This window comes from Corylus avellana, chromosome 1 (assembly GCF_965113065.1).
Source record: "Corylus avellana chromosome 1, dhCorAvel1.hap1.2, whole genome shotgun sequence".
NCBI lineage: Eukaryota > Viridiplantae > Streptophyta > Magnoliopsida > Fagales > Betulaceae > Corylus > Corylus avellana.
Genome location: NC_142490.1, coordinates 43,459,259 through 43,474,298, shown reverse-complemented (window position 1 = coordinate 43,474,298; position 15,040 = coordinate 43,459,259). Strand labels below are relative to the sequence as shown.

Below are 15,040 nucleotides of genomic sequence, written 5' to 3'. Positions count from 1 at the left end.
ATAAAACAATATAGGTCAATTATATCCCGATACATTTAATTAAACGGGTCAAACTTCTTAATCCAAACCATCTAATTTCGTATTAGGTTCATGTCGAGTTTGCGGATTGTTTAAAAAATTGCTAGCCCTAGTGTCAAGTTTGAGTCATATCGAACAATAAGTATAAAACTATATAACTCAACCATGCATAACCCGAATCATTTAATTAATTGTGTCTATAGTTTGTCCACAAAGTTGCCGAAGTAATACGATTGTAATGCATATAAAGTTTTATTGTCTAACAAATTACCATGTTACGTCCTTGAATGTAATTAAATAAGATTTTACAAACATGTTTAAAAGTTTGTCCATTCAACCGTTGTCGTCATTTTTATAATTTATTTTAGTCTTTCGTTGGATACAGTTATTCTTATAGAAAAGCTGTCCACAAACTTTGGTGATCTATAGTTAAACCATTATATTATACGAGTAATTTTAAAAGGTTCACTTGTGTCCTACTAAAAATAATATGGCTATTAAAATCACCATTTGATCAAAATTCATCAATCATAAGCTCAATGGTGATTTTAATAGCTACATCATTCTTAGTAGGACACTAGTAAGACACAAGTAGGCCCCCTAAAATTACTCTATATTATACTGTCAACTCTTATGCCAACTATTACAATGAGTAATCATGTGTTGACCATATGATGTTTCCTTTTTATGTTCTATTAGAGCTACCTTTTACCTGCCCTCAATGTACGTATTTATGCAATCTTTGTGTTTATAATTTGTCCCTAGAGTTAGTCTTCACCGTTGTCAATTTTATAATTTATTTTAGTCTTTGTGTGGATACAACCATTCTTATAGAAAAGCTGTTAACAAACTTTTTGTCCATAACTGAACCGTTATATTATGCAGTCAACTCATATACCAACTATTATAGTGAGTAATAATCATGTTTTTGACTAGTATAAACAATTGAGTAAATAAACTGTTATACAACTGAGATAACATTATAGTGAAAATCAACTTTTCATTTTTTTTTTTAAGTGCCGATCTAATGATTGATTTTTATTATCACGTTATTAAATTGTGTAGTACATAGTAGTATACATAATAGTCTACAAAATAATATATTACTCTGACCGACTATATATAATTCGACTTGTCGTACAAAATAGCAGAATATAAATCTATATCTATCTACCTCCAGCTTTTGTGTTAGCAACTTAAAAACTAACACTTAAAGTTGTCTTCAACAGGGGTGAAATTAGAAATTAAGGAAAAAGAAAATTAAACAATTACCAAGGGAAGGATATATATGTCTAACTCCATCAAGAAGTTGTATGATGAATGGAGCATCCAAGGTTTCGTTTTGTTCAGTCTCTCACTACAGATCATTCTAATTCTGTTTGCACCATTTAGAAAACGCACAGGAAATGTGAAAGTAATCTCGCTGATTTGGGTAGCTTACTTGCTGGCCGATTGGGCTGCTATCTTTGCATTGGGACTTATTTCCAGCCGTCAAAAATATACTCAAAAATTTGATGATCATGCTGACATTCTGGTGTTTTGGGCTCCCTTTCTTTTGCTACACCTAGGTGGTCCAGATACCGTAACTGCTTTTTCTCTGGAGGATAATGCTCTCTGGCTAAGGCATTTGGTTGGGCTCCTAAGCCAGGTTGTCACTGCTATTATTATCTTTGGCCAATCCCTTCCTAGTAACAACTTATGGGTCCCTACTCTCCTTCTGTTTGTCGCTGGAACCATCAAGTATGGTGAGCGAACATATGCTTTATTTCAAGCAAACCTGAATACATTTCGAAAATCCATGCTTCAAGCGCCTGAACCAGGACTTAACTATGCAGAGTTAATGGAGGAATTTGAAAGAATAAAATTCTATAACAAACCCCAATTTGGCCGAATGGTACCCAAGAGCAACTTTATACCAGTACTCGATGTCGATTCTACTGCTGTAGAGGTGCGCCTTGCTTATCACTTCTTCAAAATGTTCAAGGGTCTCATTGTGGATCACATCTTTAATATCCATGAGCGTCGGGACAGCCGAGATTTTTTCGGTGGGGGAAGCGCAGAAGTTGTTTTGAACGTCGTAGCAGTTGAACTCAACTTCTTGTATACAGTACTCTATACGAAGGCTGTCGTGATACGTTCAATATTTGGATACTTTGGCCGGCTTATATCCAGTTGTGCGGTTGTTGCAGCTCTTTCAACCTTCTATTCAATAGATAAGAATGGTTTTGGCAAGATTGACGTTGAAATTACCTATACCTTGCTCTTTGGTGCCATAGCCTTGGATACAATTGCTCTCTTTATGCTGGCTTTCTCTGATTGGACTGTTGCTGTTGCTTCCACCCAGCAGTTGTCGAGGAAAAAAAGTTGGAGAGTAATAAACATATACTTTCTCCATCTCAAGAAGATAAACTGGGGGAAAGATATAGAATCAATGAGTTGCTTGGGACGGGCTAGACGAATCCTATTCCGGAGGTGGCATGAATCATTGGATACATACAATTTTATAGATTATTGTCTACAAGAACGTTCAAAAAAGAACCTTACACCCTTCAATTATTTTGGGCGGATATTAATTTATGTCAGTGAAAAATTGGGCCTTAAGGATTTCTATGATCAGATGAAATACGTTTCCAAGAAACCATTAACAAAAAAGCTATGGGTTTTTGTTAGGGATGGCCACACCCTTGACTCAATGGTTGTGCAAACTCCACAAGATAATAATAGAATGATAAATGCAAGAGATCAACACACAGTATTTACGTGGTTCGGCAGTGGGCCTACATCCACGGAAGTAACTCCAATCAATCCACTATAAACAACTTGTTACAGTGGTGTTTACTCAAGTTATGCAAAACTTGAGTTAATACAGGAGTAAAACAATACAGAGAGAAACAACCTCTGTTGAAACTAATATACACTCTCAGTGGTGTATTAAGACACTCTTTTCTTAACTCTCTCTCTGGAGTATAACTGAGGCTCTCTTGACTTCTCTTCTTGTGTGTGTTGTTCTTGATCTTCCTCAAGCATCTTCAAGCATGTTTGAAGCATAAGACCCCTTGGCTATTTATAGCCAAAGTTAGAAGCATCTAGAAGATGATCTTAGCCCCCAAGTTAGAATCTTCTAGATGAATGAACTTGGCCTCCAAGGTAGAACCTTCTAGATGATGAAGACAAATTGAGAACCTTCTAGATGAATAGAGAATCATCTAGATACATCTTGAAGAGAACCTTCTAGATGGATGGAGAACCATCTAGATAAATCTTTGAAGAGAACCTTCTAGATGGATGGAGAATCATCTAGAATAATCTTTGTAAAGAACCTTCTAGATGGATGGAGAACCATCTAGATAAATCTTTTGTATGACTTGCTCTATTTTGTTTAATCAAAATCTTATCTTAAGTAGGGAAAAACCTTGTCGGCAACCAACAAATCTCCCCCTCCCTACTTAGAGGAGCAAGCCACGACTAACTTCACTCACAGGAAGTTTAAGCCGGCTAACTGGGAACATAGCTCATGCTTCCCAGTCAGAACCACCTTAGTCAACATATCAGAGGGATTCTTTTCTGTATGGATCTTTTCAAGCTTCATTTGCTTCTTGTCTATCACCTCACGTAGCCAATGATACCTCACATCAATATGCTTCGTCCGAGAATGATAAGTAGCATTTTTGCTTAAGTCTATAGCACTTTGACTATCACAAAATACCACATACTCATCTTGCTTTACTCCAAGCTCAAGAAGAAATCTCTTCATCCATAGCATTTCCTTGGCAGCTTCTGTAGCGGCAATGTATTCCGCTTCTGTAGTTGATAATGCAACACACTTCTGGAGTTTTGACTGCCATGAGACAGCTCCCCCTGCAAAGGTAAATATATATCCAGAAGTAGATTTTCTGTTATCTAAATCCCCTGCCATGTCAGAATCAGTAAAGCCGACCAGTTCTGGTTTGGAACCACCATACATTAAGCATAACTTGGAAGTTCCCTTCAAATATCTAAAGATCCATTTCACAGCTTCCCAATGATCTTTGCCCGGATTTGAGAGAAATCTGCTGACAGTACTTACAGCATGTGCAATGTCTGGTCGTGTGCACACCATGGCATACATAAGACTCCCAACAGCTGAGGAGTAAGGAATGACCTCCATTGCTTTCTTTTCTTCCTCTGTACAAGGACATGAGTTTCTACTAAGCTTAAAGTGATTAGCAAGTGGCGTGCTAACTGGTTTAGCATTTTTCATGTTGAATCTTTCAAGCACTCGTTCAACATACTTCTCGTGTGACACCCACACCTTCTTGGCTTTTCTGTCACGTATGATCTGCATACCCAAAATCTGTTGAGCTGGCCCTAAGTCCTTCATGTCAAAGGACTTGAACAACTCCTTTTTCAAGTTGCTAATCATTTTTGCATCTTGCCCTACTATCAACATATCATCAACATATAGCAAAAGGATAATGAAGTTACCTTCATCGAACTTCTTGAAATAAACACAATGATCTGCCTCGGTCTTCTTGTACCCGTGACCCACCATGAATGAGTCAAACTTCTTGTACCATTGTCTTGGTGCTTGCTTGAGACCATACAAACTTTTCTTCAATTTGCAAACCAAGTGCTCCTTTCCTTTTACTTCAAAACCTTCGGGCTGCGCCATGTAAATCTCTTCCTTCAAATCACCGTGAAGGAATGCAGTCTTTACATCCAATTGTTCAAGCTCAAGATCCAAGCTAGCTGTCAGACCAAGAATGACTCTGATAGAACTCATCTTCACAACTGGAGAGAAGATCTCATCAAAGTCAATGCCTTTCTTTTGTGCAAAGCCTTTAACTACTAACCGTGCTTTGTACTTTGCTAGCTTTCCACTGCTATCCCTTTTCAGCTTGAACACCCACTTGTTCTTCAATGCTTTTCTTCCTTTAGGAAGTTCTACCAACTCATAGGTATCATTTTTCTGCAGGGAATTCATCTCTTCTTGCATGGCTTTTACCCAGCAGATTTTATCCTTATGAGATTGTACTTCTTGGAAACTCTCTGGCTCCCCCTCTTCAGTAAGCAAAATATATTCTGAAGTAGGATATTTGGATGACGGTCTATGCTCTCTCGTAGATCTTCTAACCTGAGATCTTGAATCTTCCTGATCATGAGGATGCTCCCCCTGCTCAGTATCTTCATTATTATCAAGCAACTCTGGCTCATCACTGGGAGTCAATTCTGTTGTAGCATCATGCAGAACTTCCTCGTCTGGAGTATGCTGAGAAGGACTGGAAGATAAATCAACTATATCTTCAATCGCAGCTTTAGACTTCTCAGGTTTATCTGCATCACCATAGAATTGGTCTTCATAGAAGACCACATCTCGACTTCTGACAATCTTCCTCTTGATCGGATCCCATAGCCTGAATCCAAATTCTTCATTTCCATAACCCAGAAAAATACAGGGAAGTGCCTTGTCATCAAGCTTCAACCTGTTCTCCTTTGGAACATGTGCAAAAGCCTTGCACCCAAATACCTTCAGATGAGAAAATGAGACATCTCTTCCACTCCATACTCTCTCCGGTATGTCGAAACCCAAAGGAACTGAAGGTGAATGATTGATTAAATAGCAGGCCGTCAGAGTGGCCTCTCCCCAAAATGACTTGTCTAATCCAGCCATTTTGAGCATGCATCTAACTTTTTCTACAATGGTGCGGTTCATCCTCTCCGCAATACCATTGTGTTGTGGGGTGCCTGGCACAGTCCTTTCATGCCTTATTCCATGCTCTAAGCAAAAGCTTCTGAATTTCTTCATAGTATATTCTCCTCCGTTGTCAGTACGGAGACACTTCAATTGCTTTCCAGTCTCTCTTTCAACCATGGCATGGAATTGTTGAAAGATATCAAAGACTTGATCTTTTGTCTTTAATAGATAGACCCACACTTTCCTTGATGCATTATCAATGAATGTGACAAAATATCTATTGCCACCCAAGGTTGGAACTTCGATAGGTCCACAAACATCTGAGTAGACCCTCTCCAAAATAGTAGATTTCTTTTGTGAAGATGTTGCAAAAGAAACTCTATGTTGCTTCCCGAATAAACAATGTTCACATGGATTAAGAGCTTTACCTTTGTCAATGGGAATGAGCGACTTCTTTGCCAAAATCTGCAGCCCTTTCTCACTCATGTGACCCAGCCTTTTGTGCCATAAATTTGGAGATGAACTATCTTCTACAGCGAACAGCTCATCACGACACACCTTCATATGTGTCTTGTATAATGAACAACAAGACTTGCCTTTAGCCACCACCAAAGATCCTTTGGTGAGCTTCCAAACTCCTTTGCCAAAGTAACTTTCATACCCTTCTTTATCAAGGATATTCCCAGATATGAGATTGAGACGCAGGTCGGGAATATGTCGAACATCCTTCAAAATCAATGTACACCCGACATTGGTTTGAACACGGATGTTACCAACCCCAACTATCTTCGAGTTGCTAGTGTTGCCCATTCTTACCATACCAAAGTCACCTGCTTTGTATGATGTGAAGATCTCCTTGTTAGGAGTAGCATGGTAAGAGGCAGCGGTGTCTACAACCCACTCCTCATCATTACCCGCAACATGCAAACAATCCCCAGCGCCATAAGATAGAACTACCACATCTTGCCCCGAGCAAGTGGCAGTTGTATTCTTTTCATCATCTTTCCTTTGGCTGAAGTCAGCTTGATTTTGTTCTCGCTTCCAAGCATAGCAATTTCTCTTCATATGACCCTCCTTGCCGCAATGATAACATTTTCTTCTTTCAATGGACCTCCCTCTTGACTTTGACCTTGCTTTGGATTTATCATGACTCTTGAAACCTCTGTTTTTGCTTCTGCCCCTGTTCTCTGTGACGAGAGCTTGTGCACAGTCTGTCCCAGCAGCCTGTCTTCTGGTTTCTTCATTGAACATGCTGCTTGTAACTTGCTCCATGGTCATCTTGCCATCAGGAGTTGAGTTACTCAAGGACACCACCAAGGTTTCCCAGCTATCTGGTAGAGAGCTCAAGAGCATCAAAGCTTGTAGCTCCTCATCAAGAGTCATCTTCATAGTGTTCAGTTGATTTACGATACTCTGAAAATCATTCAGATGGTCGGAAACTGAAGCACCCTCCTTAAACTTCAAGTTAACAAGTTGTCGAATCAAGAAGGCTTTGTTTACGGCTGTCTTTCGCTCATATCTTGCTGTCAGCTTCTTCCATAATTCACAAGCATTGGTTTCATTGGAAATATGATGGTAGACTTTGTCATCCACCCATTGCCGAATAAGACCAACTACTTGTAAATTTAATTTCTTCCACTCTGCATCTGAAGTCTCCTTTGGCTTGGCTGTGTCACCTTCAATTGGAGCATACATATCTTTATAGTAAAGTATGTCCAACATCTTGCCTTTCCAAAGCAGCCAATTGCTGCCATTCAGGCTTATCATTCTGCTGCTTGTACCTTCCATTAAAATTGCACAACAATCTTCAAATGAAAGGCGTCAGTGAATAGTACCGTATTACCGTAAGCCTGGCTCTGATACCACTTGTTAGGGATGGCCACACCCTTGACTCAATGGTTGTGCAAACTCCACAAGATAATAATAGAATGATAAATGCAAGAGATCAACACACAGTATTTACGTGGTTCGGCAGTGGGCCTACATCCACGGAAGTAACTCCAATCAATCCACTATAAACAACTTGTTACAGTGGTGTTTACTCAAGTTATGCAAAACTTGAGTTAATACAGGAGTAAAACAATACAGAGAGAAACAACCTCTGTTGAAACTAATATACACTCTCAGTGGTGTATTAAGACACTCTTTTCTTAACTCTCTCTCTGGAGTATAACTGAGGCTCTCTTGACTTCTCTTCTTGTGTGTGTTGTTCTTGATCTTCCTCAAGCATCTTCAAGCATGTTTGAAGCATAAGACCCCTTGGCTATTTATAGCCAAAGTTAGAAGCATCTAGAAGATGATCTTAGCCCCCAAGTTAGAATCTTCTAGATGAATGAACTTGGCCTCCAAGGTAGAACCTTCTAGATGATGAAGACAAATTGAGAACCTTCTAGATGAATAGAGAATCATCTAGATACATCTTGAAGAGAACCTTCTAGATGGATGGAGAACCATCTAGATAAATCTTTGAAGAGAACCTTCTAGATGGATGGAGAATCATCTAGAATAATCTTTGTAAAGAACCTTCTAGATGGATGGAGAACCATCTAGATAAATCTTTTGTATGACTTGCTCTATTTTGTTTAATCAAAATCTTATCTTAAGTAGGGAAAAACCTTGTCGGCAACCAACAGTTTTCATCTTTGATGAGCTGAAAGAGTACTACGATTTCGCACGTCGACATTCTGGAAATGCGAGGAGGATACGTTCAACCCGAGGATATAGGGTTCTACAAAATATTGATGGGATTATTGGTATTGAGAGTAGCAAGTTTGAGGATTATATTGCCGACGTTGATTATGATGAGAGCCTTATGTTATGGCATATTGCGACAGATCTCTGCTATCATACCCATACAATCAATGAGAGTGATGAGGACACTAGTAATCGTAGTGAATTTTGTAAAATCCTTTCGGATTATATGTTATATCTTCTTGTTATGCAGCCTACTATGATGTCTGCTGTAGCAGGTATTGGCCAAAGAACATTCCTCGATACCCTTGCCGATGCCAAAAGATTCTTCAACGAAAAGGTCGACCTAGGACAAGAACAAGATCAAGAACATAAACAGGCTTGTACTAGAATCCTTGAAGTAAATACTGTTGTTAAACCTGCTAAGGTGAAGGGAAATAGAACCAAATCTGTGTTGTTTGATGCATGTGTTCTTGCTAAAGAGCTAGGAAAGTTGGAGGAGCAGAAGAGATGGAAGGTAATGAGTGAAATGTGGGTGGAATTGTTGTCTTATGCTGCAAGCCATTGCAAGGCCAATGCTCATGTTGCTCAACTAAGCAAAGGAGGAGAGCTTATCACATTTGTCTGGTTATTAATGGCTCATCTTGGCATAGGGGATCACTTCCAATATTCTGGTTTTGAATGAGCAGAAATTTCGTCTAAATAAACTGGTCAATCCAATGGCTTTTTATTTAAAAATAAAAAATAAAAATAAAAGGTGGATGGGCAGAAGATTTTTTCTGTATCTTTATATCATTCCTGTAGGGGATGGATCGAGTTGTTTTGCAATTGATGCAGACATAACTTTTATTTTAATTATACTTGTATTTTTAATTTTCCTTTTTAATAAGGATTGGTTTTTTCATTTTCCATTAGAATTTTGTTTTTCCTTTTCTATTATGATTAGGTTTTTCTTTTCTAATTAGGTGTGGTTTTCCTTTTCCTTGTTAAATTAAGAGGTGCCTAGCCTATATAAATGTAACTAGTCTTTGTTATTTTTCAATTTAGTTTGAGCTATCAATTAAATTTAAGTCTTTCAGATTTAATTATATGTTTGCTTATTTAGTTCAATTAGGGTCATTCTATTTCTTATTTGTTATTTTCTATCTTCTTGAATTTCCTTTTTAATCTTCATATATTCTTAGTTTATGCTGCTATTATACGTTGCTAGAACAATTTTAATTCTGCCCAACTTTAGTAATGTATATAAAAACACTAGTATACCTCGGCTTCGCAGCTAAGTTTAACTAAAAGCTAATGCTTCTCAACACCATCGTGAATTTATTGGCTGCGACTTTTAGTGTTTTGTCTGAAATTTTGTTTATGGGAAAATTATATATATATATAGTTTACCCCCCCAAAGTTGACATCGTTTTTCAATTTGAATACCAAAGTTTTAATTTTTGCAGTCCACCCCTCCAAAGTTCCAAATTTTTGCAATTTGACCAATTGTATCCAAAACTTCTCATATTGCCCCTCATTTTTATTTTTTATTTTTTTTATAAAAAAAAAAAAAAAAAAAAAATTGGGGTGGTCGTAGCCACCCCTTTGGCCATCTGACCATTTTTGCACTACCAAATTTGTTTTTTTTTTTCATAAAAAATAAAAAAAATAAATAAATAAATCATGGGCAATATGGAAATTATGGGATAATATTAGTCGAATTGGAAAAAATTGAAACTTTGTAGGGATAGATTGCAAAAATTAAAACTTTGATATTTGAATTGAAAAACGCTGTCAACTTTAGGAGAGTAAACTGTAATTTTTCTTTTGTTTATATATAGCAACTTGCGAACTTATCAACAATGAAACCCGAACGAACAAAGTGTTGAATTGAATCGCACCAGTCTCTTTGGGGGGTTATTACACGTTATACATATATCCACACTATTTCAACCTCTTTTGCTTGATAATTTTGTGGCATTGTGTTAATCTAAAAAGTTTTATATATTTTCAGCTAATCTATCCACCGAGGGCTATTCAACTCTCCTTTCAGAACATCTCTTAGGGGTATATTTTGGTTGGGCCTGAGTATCAAAAAGAGTCGTTTAAAAAATGGTCATGATCATTGGCTGGGGAACCCATATTTTAACAACGCAGAAAAGACTATAGTGAATATAACGATACACAAATTGTAGCCTCTGAATTTCTTTTTTCTTTTTACCTTTTTCCTTTTTCCTGGTCAACTCTAGTTTATAATGCTGGAGCCATGGTTGCTTCATGACTTTGCTAAAGATTTCTGTGGGGAGGATTTGCGTCTTGTTGTAGTTGGTTATAAATGACCTGAGGTGCTATTATAATATTATATACAATTACTCTTTTGCAATTTTTTGTCCCATTGCTAGTCGGTTTGGCTTTGCAATTTCACAAGGTCAAAAGTGTGATTTTAAATAAGCTTGCGAAAAATGTATAGCTATGCGTTTTCAAGTCAAGGAAGGGGTGTGTTTTTTTAAAAAAATACATGATTTTAAAATACTATACTATAATTTTACCAAACATTTAACTGTGTTTTTAAATTACACATTTTGAAGTTATTTTTTGAATCCTATTTTATAATCATTGGATTTAAAATTACAAATCCAAACGGACCCATAATCTTGTGCTTCTTCCACTCTTATGTTGAACGTCGGTGTGAAATGTCATAGGCAAACTTTCCATCCCCTGAGAGCCTGTTGCAAAGATTCACAAGGACGAGAGAATCGCAGAGCGAGCTCTTGATCTTCCATTGTATTCAACTTACAGGGACGACCTATATCTGAAACCCCCTGTCAAGGATGGTCAAGGCCGGCTCAATGGCTAGGCCACTGAGGCGGTCGCCTAGGGCCCCCAGTTAGTAAGGCCCAAAATTTTTTAATTTTATTTTAACTTAAGGCATATTTTTTATTTTTTATTTTTTTTTAAATAAGGCCCAAAATTTTTTCTCATAAAAATTTAAGGCCTCTAAAATAAGACCACAATATAATAAGCCCATTGTAAAATAAGACCAATTAACCCAAAAAAACAAATATGTCACATCAATTTTTTTGGGCAACTACTTAAAAGTTAAACTTAAAAGTCATGAAATAACAATGAGAATGAAAATAATAATAATATTATAAAAATATAATAATATTATTAAAATTAATATTATTTAATTAATATTTAAATATTAAAAAAAATAAGGTCCAACTTCAAAATTTTGCCTAAAGCCCCCAAATACATGGAGCCGGCCCTGAGGATGGTAGTCATTCTTGAAATTTTCTTGCCGACCTTTGTTCAGGAGTTGGTGAAAAAAAAAAAAAAAAAAAAAAAGAGTAGTGATTTGTATAAAAAAGTGAAGTTGTATTGAAAAGTGAAAAAAAATTATTTTGTAGTAATTTTTTTTTGTTTAAATAATAATAAAAAGTGAATGATGTGATATAAAAAGTGAGAAGATTTTGTTGTTAATTAAAAAAAAAAGGTGAATGGTATTTAGTGGTGGGAGGATGTTTAAAAAACCCACCGACTTCTGAATGAGTAGTATTTGGTTAAAGCCAACGTCCCAACAATTTTTTTTTTTTTTTTTTTCTATTCAAATAAAGGAAACCGGGAAAAGGAAAAAAAACAATACAAAGGAGGGTCTTTGTAGTCACTCTTTACACGAATAAAACTAAGAAAATGAGAAGAAGTGGGAATGCTTCCGAACACAAAGTGGGAAGCGGCCCATTTAGCAACTTGATGAGTACAAAAGTCCCAACAATACTTGTTGATTGTGTGCCTATCGCTCTAATAGCAAGAACCATCATGAGTAAAAAAATAGTTTGAACCTGAAGATATGGTAACAATGTGAAATAACTAGTCCAAAGTTTCGAAGGTACATTTTTATGAATATTTCTAAGTTTCGAAGGTATGTTTTCATAATTTCTAACAATTTTTAAAATAATGCCTTGCTTATGAGAGTAGGGAGAAGGTAGGAAGATATGATGGAATAGGATAAAGTGAAAATGTCATATTCTAGCTATGCTAAAGACGATAGAATGGATACATGTCAAACACTATTTTTGTTTAATTATACTTTGAACCAATTGTAAGATAAGAATGGATACTACAATTTTTCCTAAAAGCCACTTACAATGTCGATATAATTGATGAAATGATTAAACTCTGCTCTCTTGTGTGAAGTGTGAAAATGATTAATCATTTTACAAATTATGGACTCTTAAGTCAATTTTATAAATAATTTATAGTAAAAGCTTGAAATATCCCTAAAAACTTTGACAACATGGATTCCAAAGGGGCACACATCAATTAGTGAACTCAATGTGATTAATTTGTTTCTTGATTTTTAATATAATATTATATACTTTAAATAATTGAACTTGTAGCAAGAATGTTTATTTAACCATTCTTGGCGTACGTTTAACTCTAACACCAGAAATTTTTGTTTTATAGCTGACATATTTGCATAAATGCCATTTTTTTTTTTTTTTTTATGATGGCGTTTTATAAAGAAACGAAAATAAAAATAAAATTTATGACGTTTAGAATAAACAGCAAAAAAGAGCTTCTTTTTTTTGTAGCGCTTGTTGATAAGTGTTAGTATGTAATTAACGTGTTATTAAAAAAAACATTAATACCATTCAATCCCATGCTAGCTAACAAGTGTCATTAAGTAAGTAGTTAGTATAACAATTTTCTAAGAATGAAGTTCACAAAGGTGGAATAGGATCCTCTCCATTTCAAAATCCCTCCATTTTCTCCATTTAGTGAATTTTGAAGAGTATTGCATTTAATGCACTACCATTATTAAAACTTTTGGACAACACTACTCTTCAAAATACACCAAATAGAGAAAATAGAGGGATTTTGAAATGGAGAGGATCATTTTCCCACAAAAGGTGGCCTATGTACTTGAGAACTCTTCTCTTTATTCCTTGCCTTCATTTTCGGGGGAAGGTATCATCTTTATACATTAAATGAGTTTAACTTGGTATAGGATAAACCTCGCTTCAATTGCAAGAAGCTTATAGAGAGGAGTTTGCTTCGTGTGCTTGTTATTCTTGACGAAAAACATCTATAAATCCCAGTTTTGATTTTAACTTACACATCAGATATTGGCTTCCCATTTTTGTGCGACATTGACACCTCTCGATCTCTTCCATTTGTGATTCTTTTTTCCAAAACAATAGCATTTTCATCCCAGCCGACCGTACGTTAGTAAGGAAACAAGCAAGTCCACTATCCCAAATCTTGTCGACCGCCTCAATACTGAAGCCGAGAACTTGCTTCCAAGAACGTCAAGGGAACTTTGATCTCTTTATCCATTCCCTTTCAGTTTGGTGGCAGGTATGTTTCACCCTTGTACATCACATGGCTAAAGAGGGTCCTATAATTTAACTTGATATAGTATAAACTATAAAGGTCACCTCGATTACAAGAAGCACATGAGACTTAGATTCCGCCACAAGCCTTTAAACTTCAAATCTTATCAAGCATTCCCATATTTTTCTCTAAATTTTAACTAAGTACTTTTTTTTTAATTTATTTTATAAAGGGTTAAATACATTTTACACCTGTGTGGTTTAACTACTTTATTTTTACCCACCTAGGTTTCATTTTGTATAACAGGTGGTACGTACATTGCTTATGGCTAAAAACGAAGATAGTACTTCATTCTAATTTTCATCCATAAATTGGCGGAAATCAATGTCAATATCCTAAAAAATTCGACACGTGTTTTTAAAAATATAAAAAATATAATTTAAAAACTAAAATTATTAAAAATAAATAAATAAAACAAACAATTGAAAAAAAAAAAAAAATGGTGGGTCGAGCCATCCTTGGCCAGTCTGGAGTTGGCTGAACCACCCCTAAAGGCCATGGGGTGGTTCGGCCACCCTCAGATTGGTCGATCTGGGGTATCCAAGCCACTTCCAAGGCCATTGGGGGTGGCTCCGGCCACCATTTTTTTAATTTTTAATGTTTTAAATAATTTTAGTTTTTTTTTCTTTAAAATTTTTTTAAGGACACGTATCGAGTTTTTAAGGGTATTGACATGAATTTCCATCAATTTATAAATGAAAGTTAGACGGAATTACATAGTGGAGATGACTAATTGAATGTGGAGAGTTTTATCTAAATTTTAGGTAGCAATCTATTTTAGCTAACTCAATGCAAATGTTCAGAAACCTAATTTAAACGAAAGACCCAATTATTTTGGACAAAAACTAGTTAAATCCCAGGATTTCTTGGGTGGATAATAGCATCCTAAAGACAAACAATTTCTTGTAATATTCAAAACAATAATATGTTAAAATATGCAATGGAAAAAGATTAAAAATTACCTACGTTCATACTTAGGCGAATCAAATAACTTAAGCAACATGAATTATGAATAATTTTTTTTTTTTTTTTTTTTTTAGTAAAAGAGGTGTCTTCTAATTAAGCTATGCCCACTAATTTTGTCAAAATAAATATATAAGCTATGCCCACTAATACCTCATACATGGAATAAACATGTTTATGTATTCATAGCTAGGCTAGCTAGGTCATGGACGATCAATTAAAACTTTTTCTTAATTATTCATCTCATTAAGTAATAAAAATTCAGAATAAAATCTATTTCAATTATAATTCCACAAACAATTATTTATTTGTGAT

At 35.7% G+C, this 15,040-nt stretch overlaps 1 protein-coding gene across 1 annotated transcript; it reads left to right on the top strand.

Moving 5' to 3' along the window:
• Window positions 1-1,306: 1,306 nt before the first annotated feature.
• LOC148589897 (uncharacterized) lies at window positions 1,307-9,068 on the top strand. The gene is made up of 3 exons (XM_088515603.1): window positions 1,307-2,809; window positions 6,903-7,084; window positions 8,300-9,068. Exons 1-3 carry the CDS (start codon window positions 1,307-1,309, stop codon window positions 9,066-9,068), a joined length of 2,454 nt encoding a protein of 817 aa, XP_088371729.1.
• Window positions 9,069-15,040: the final 5,972 nt, after the last annotated feature.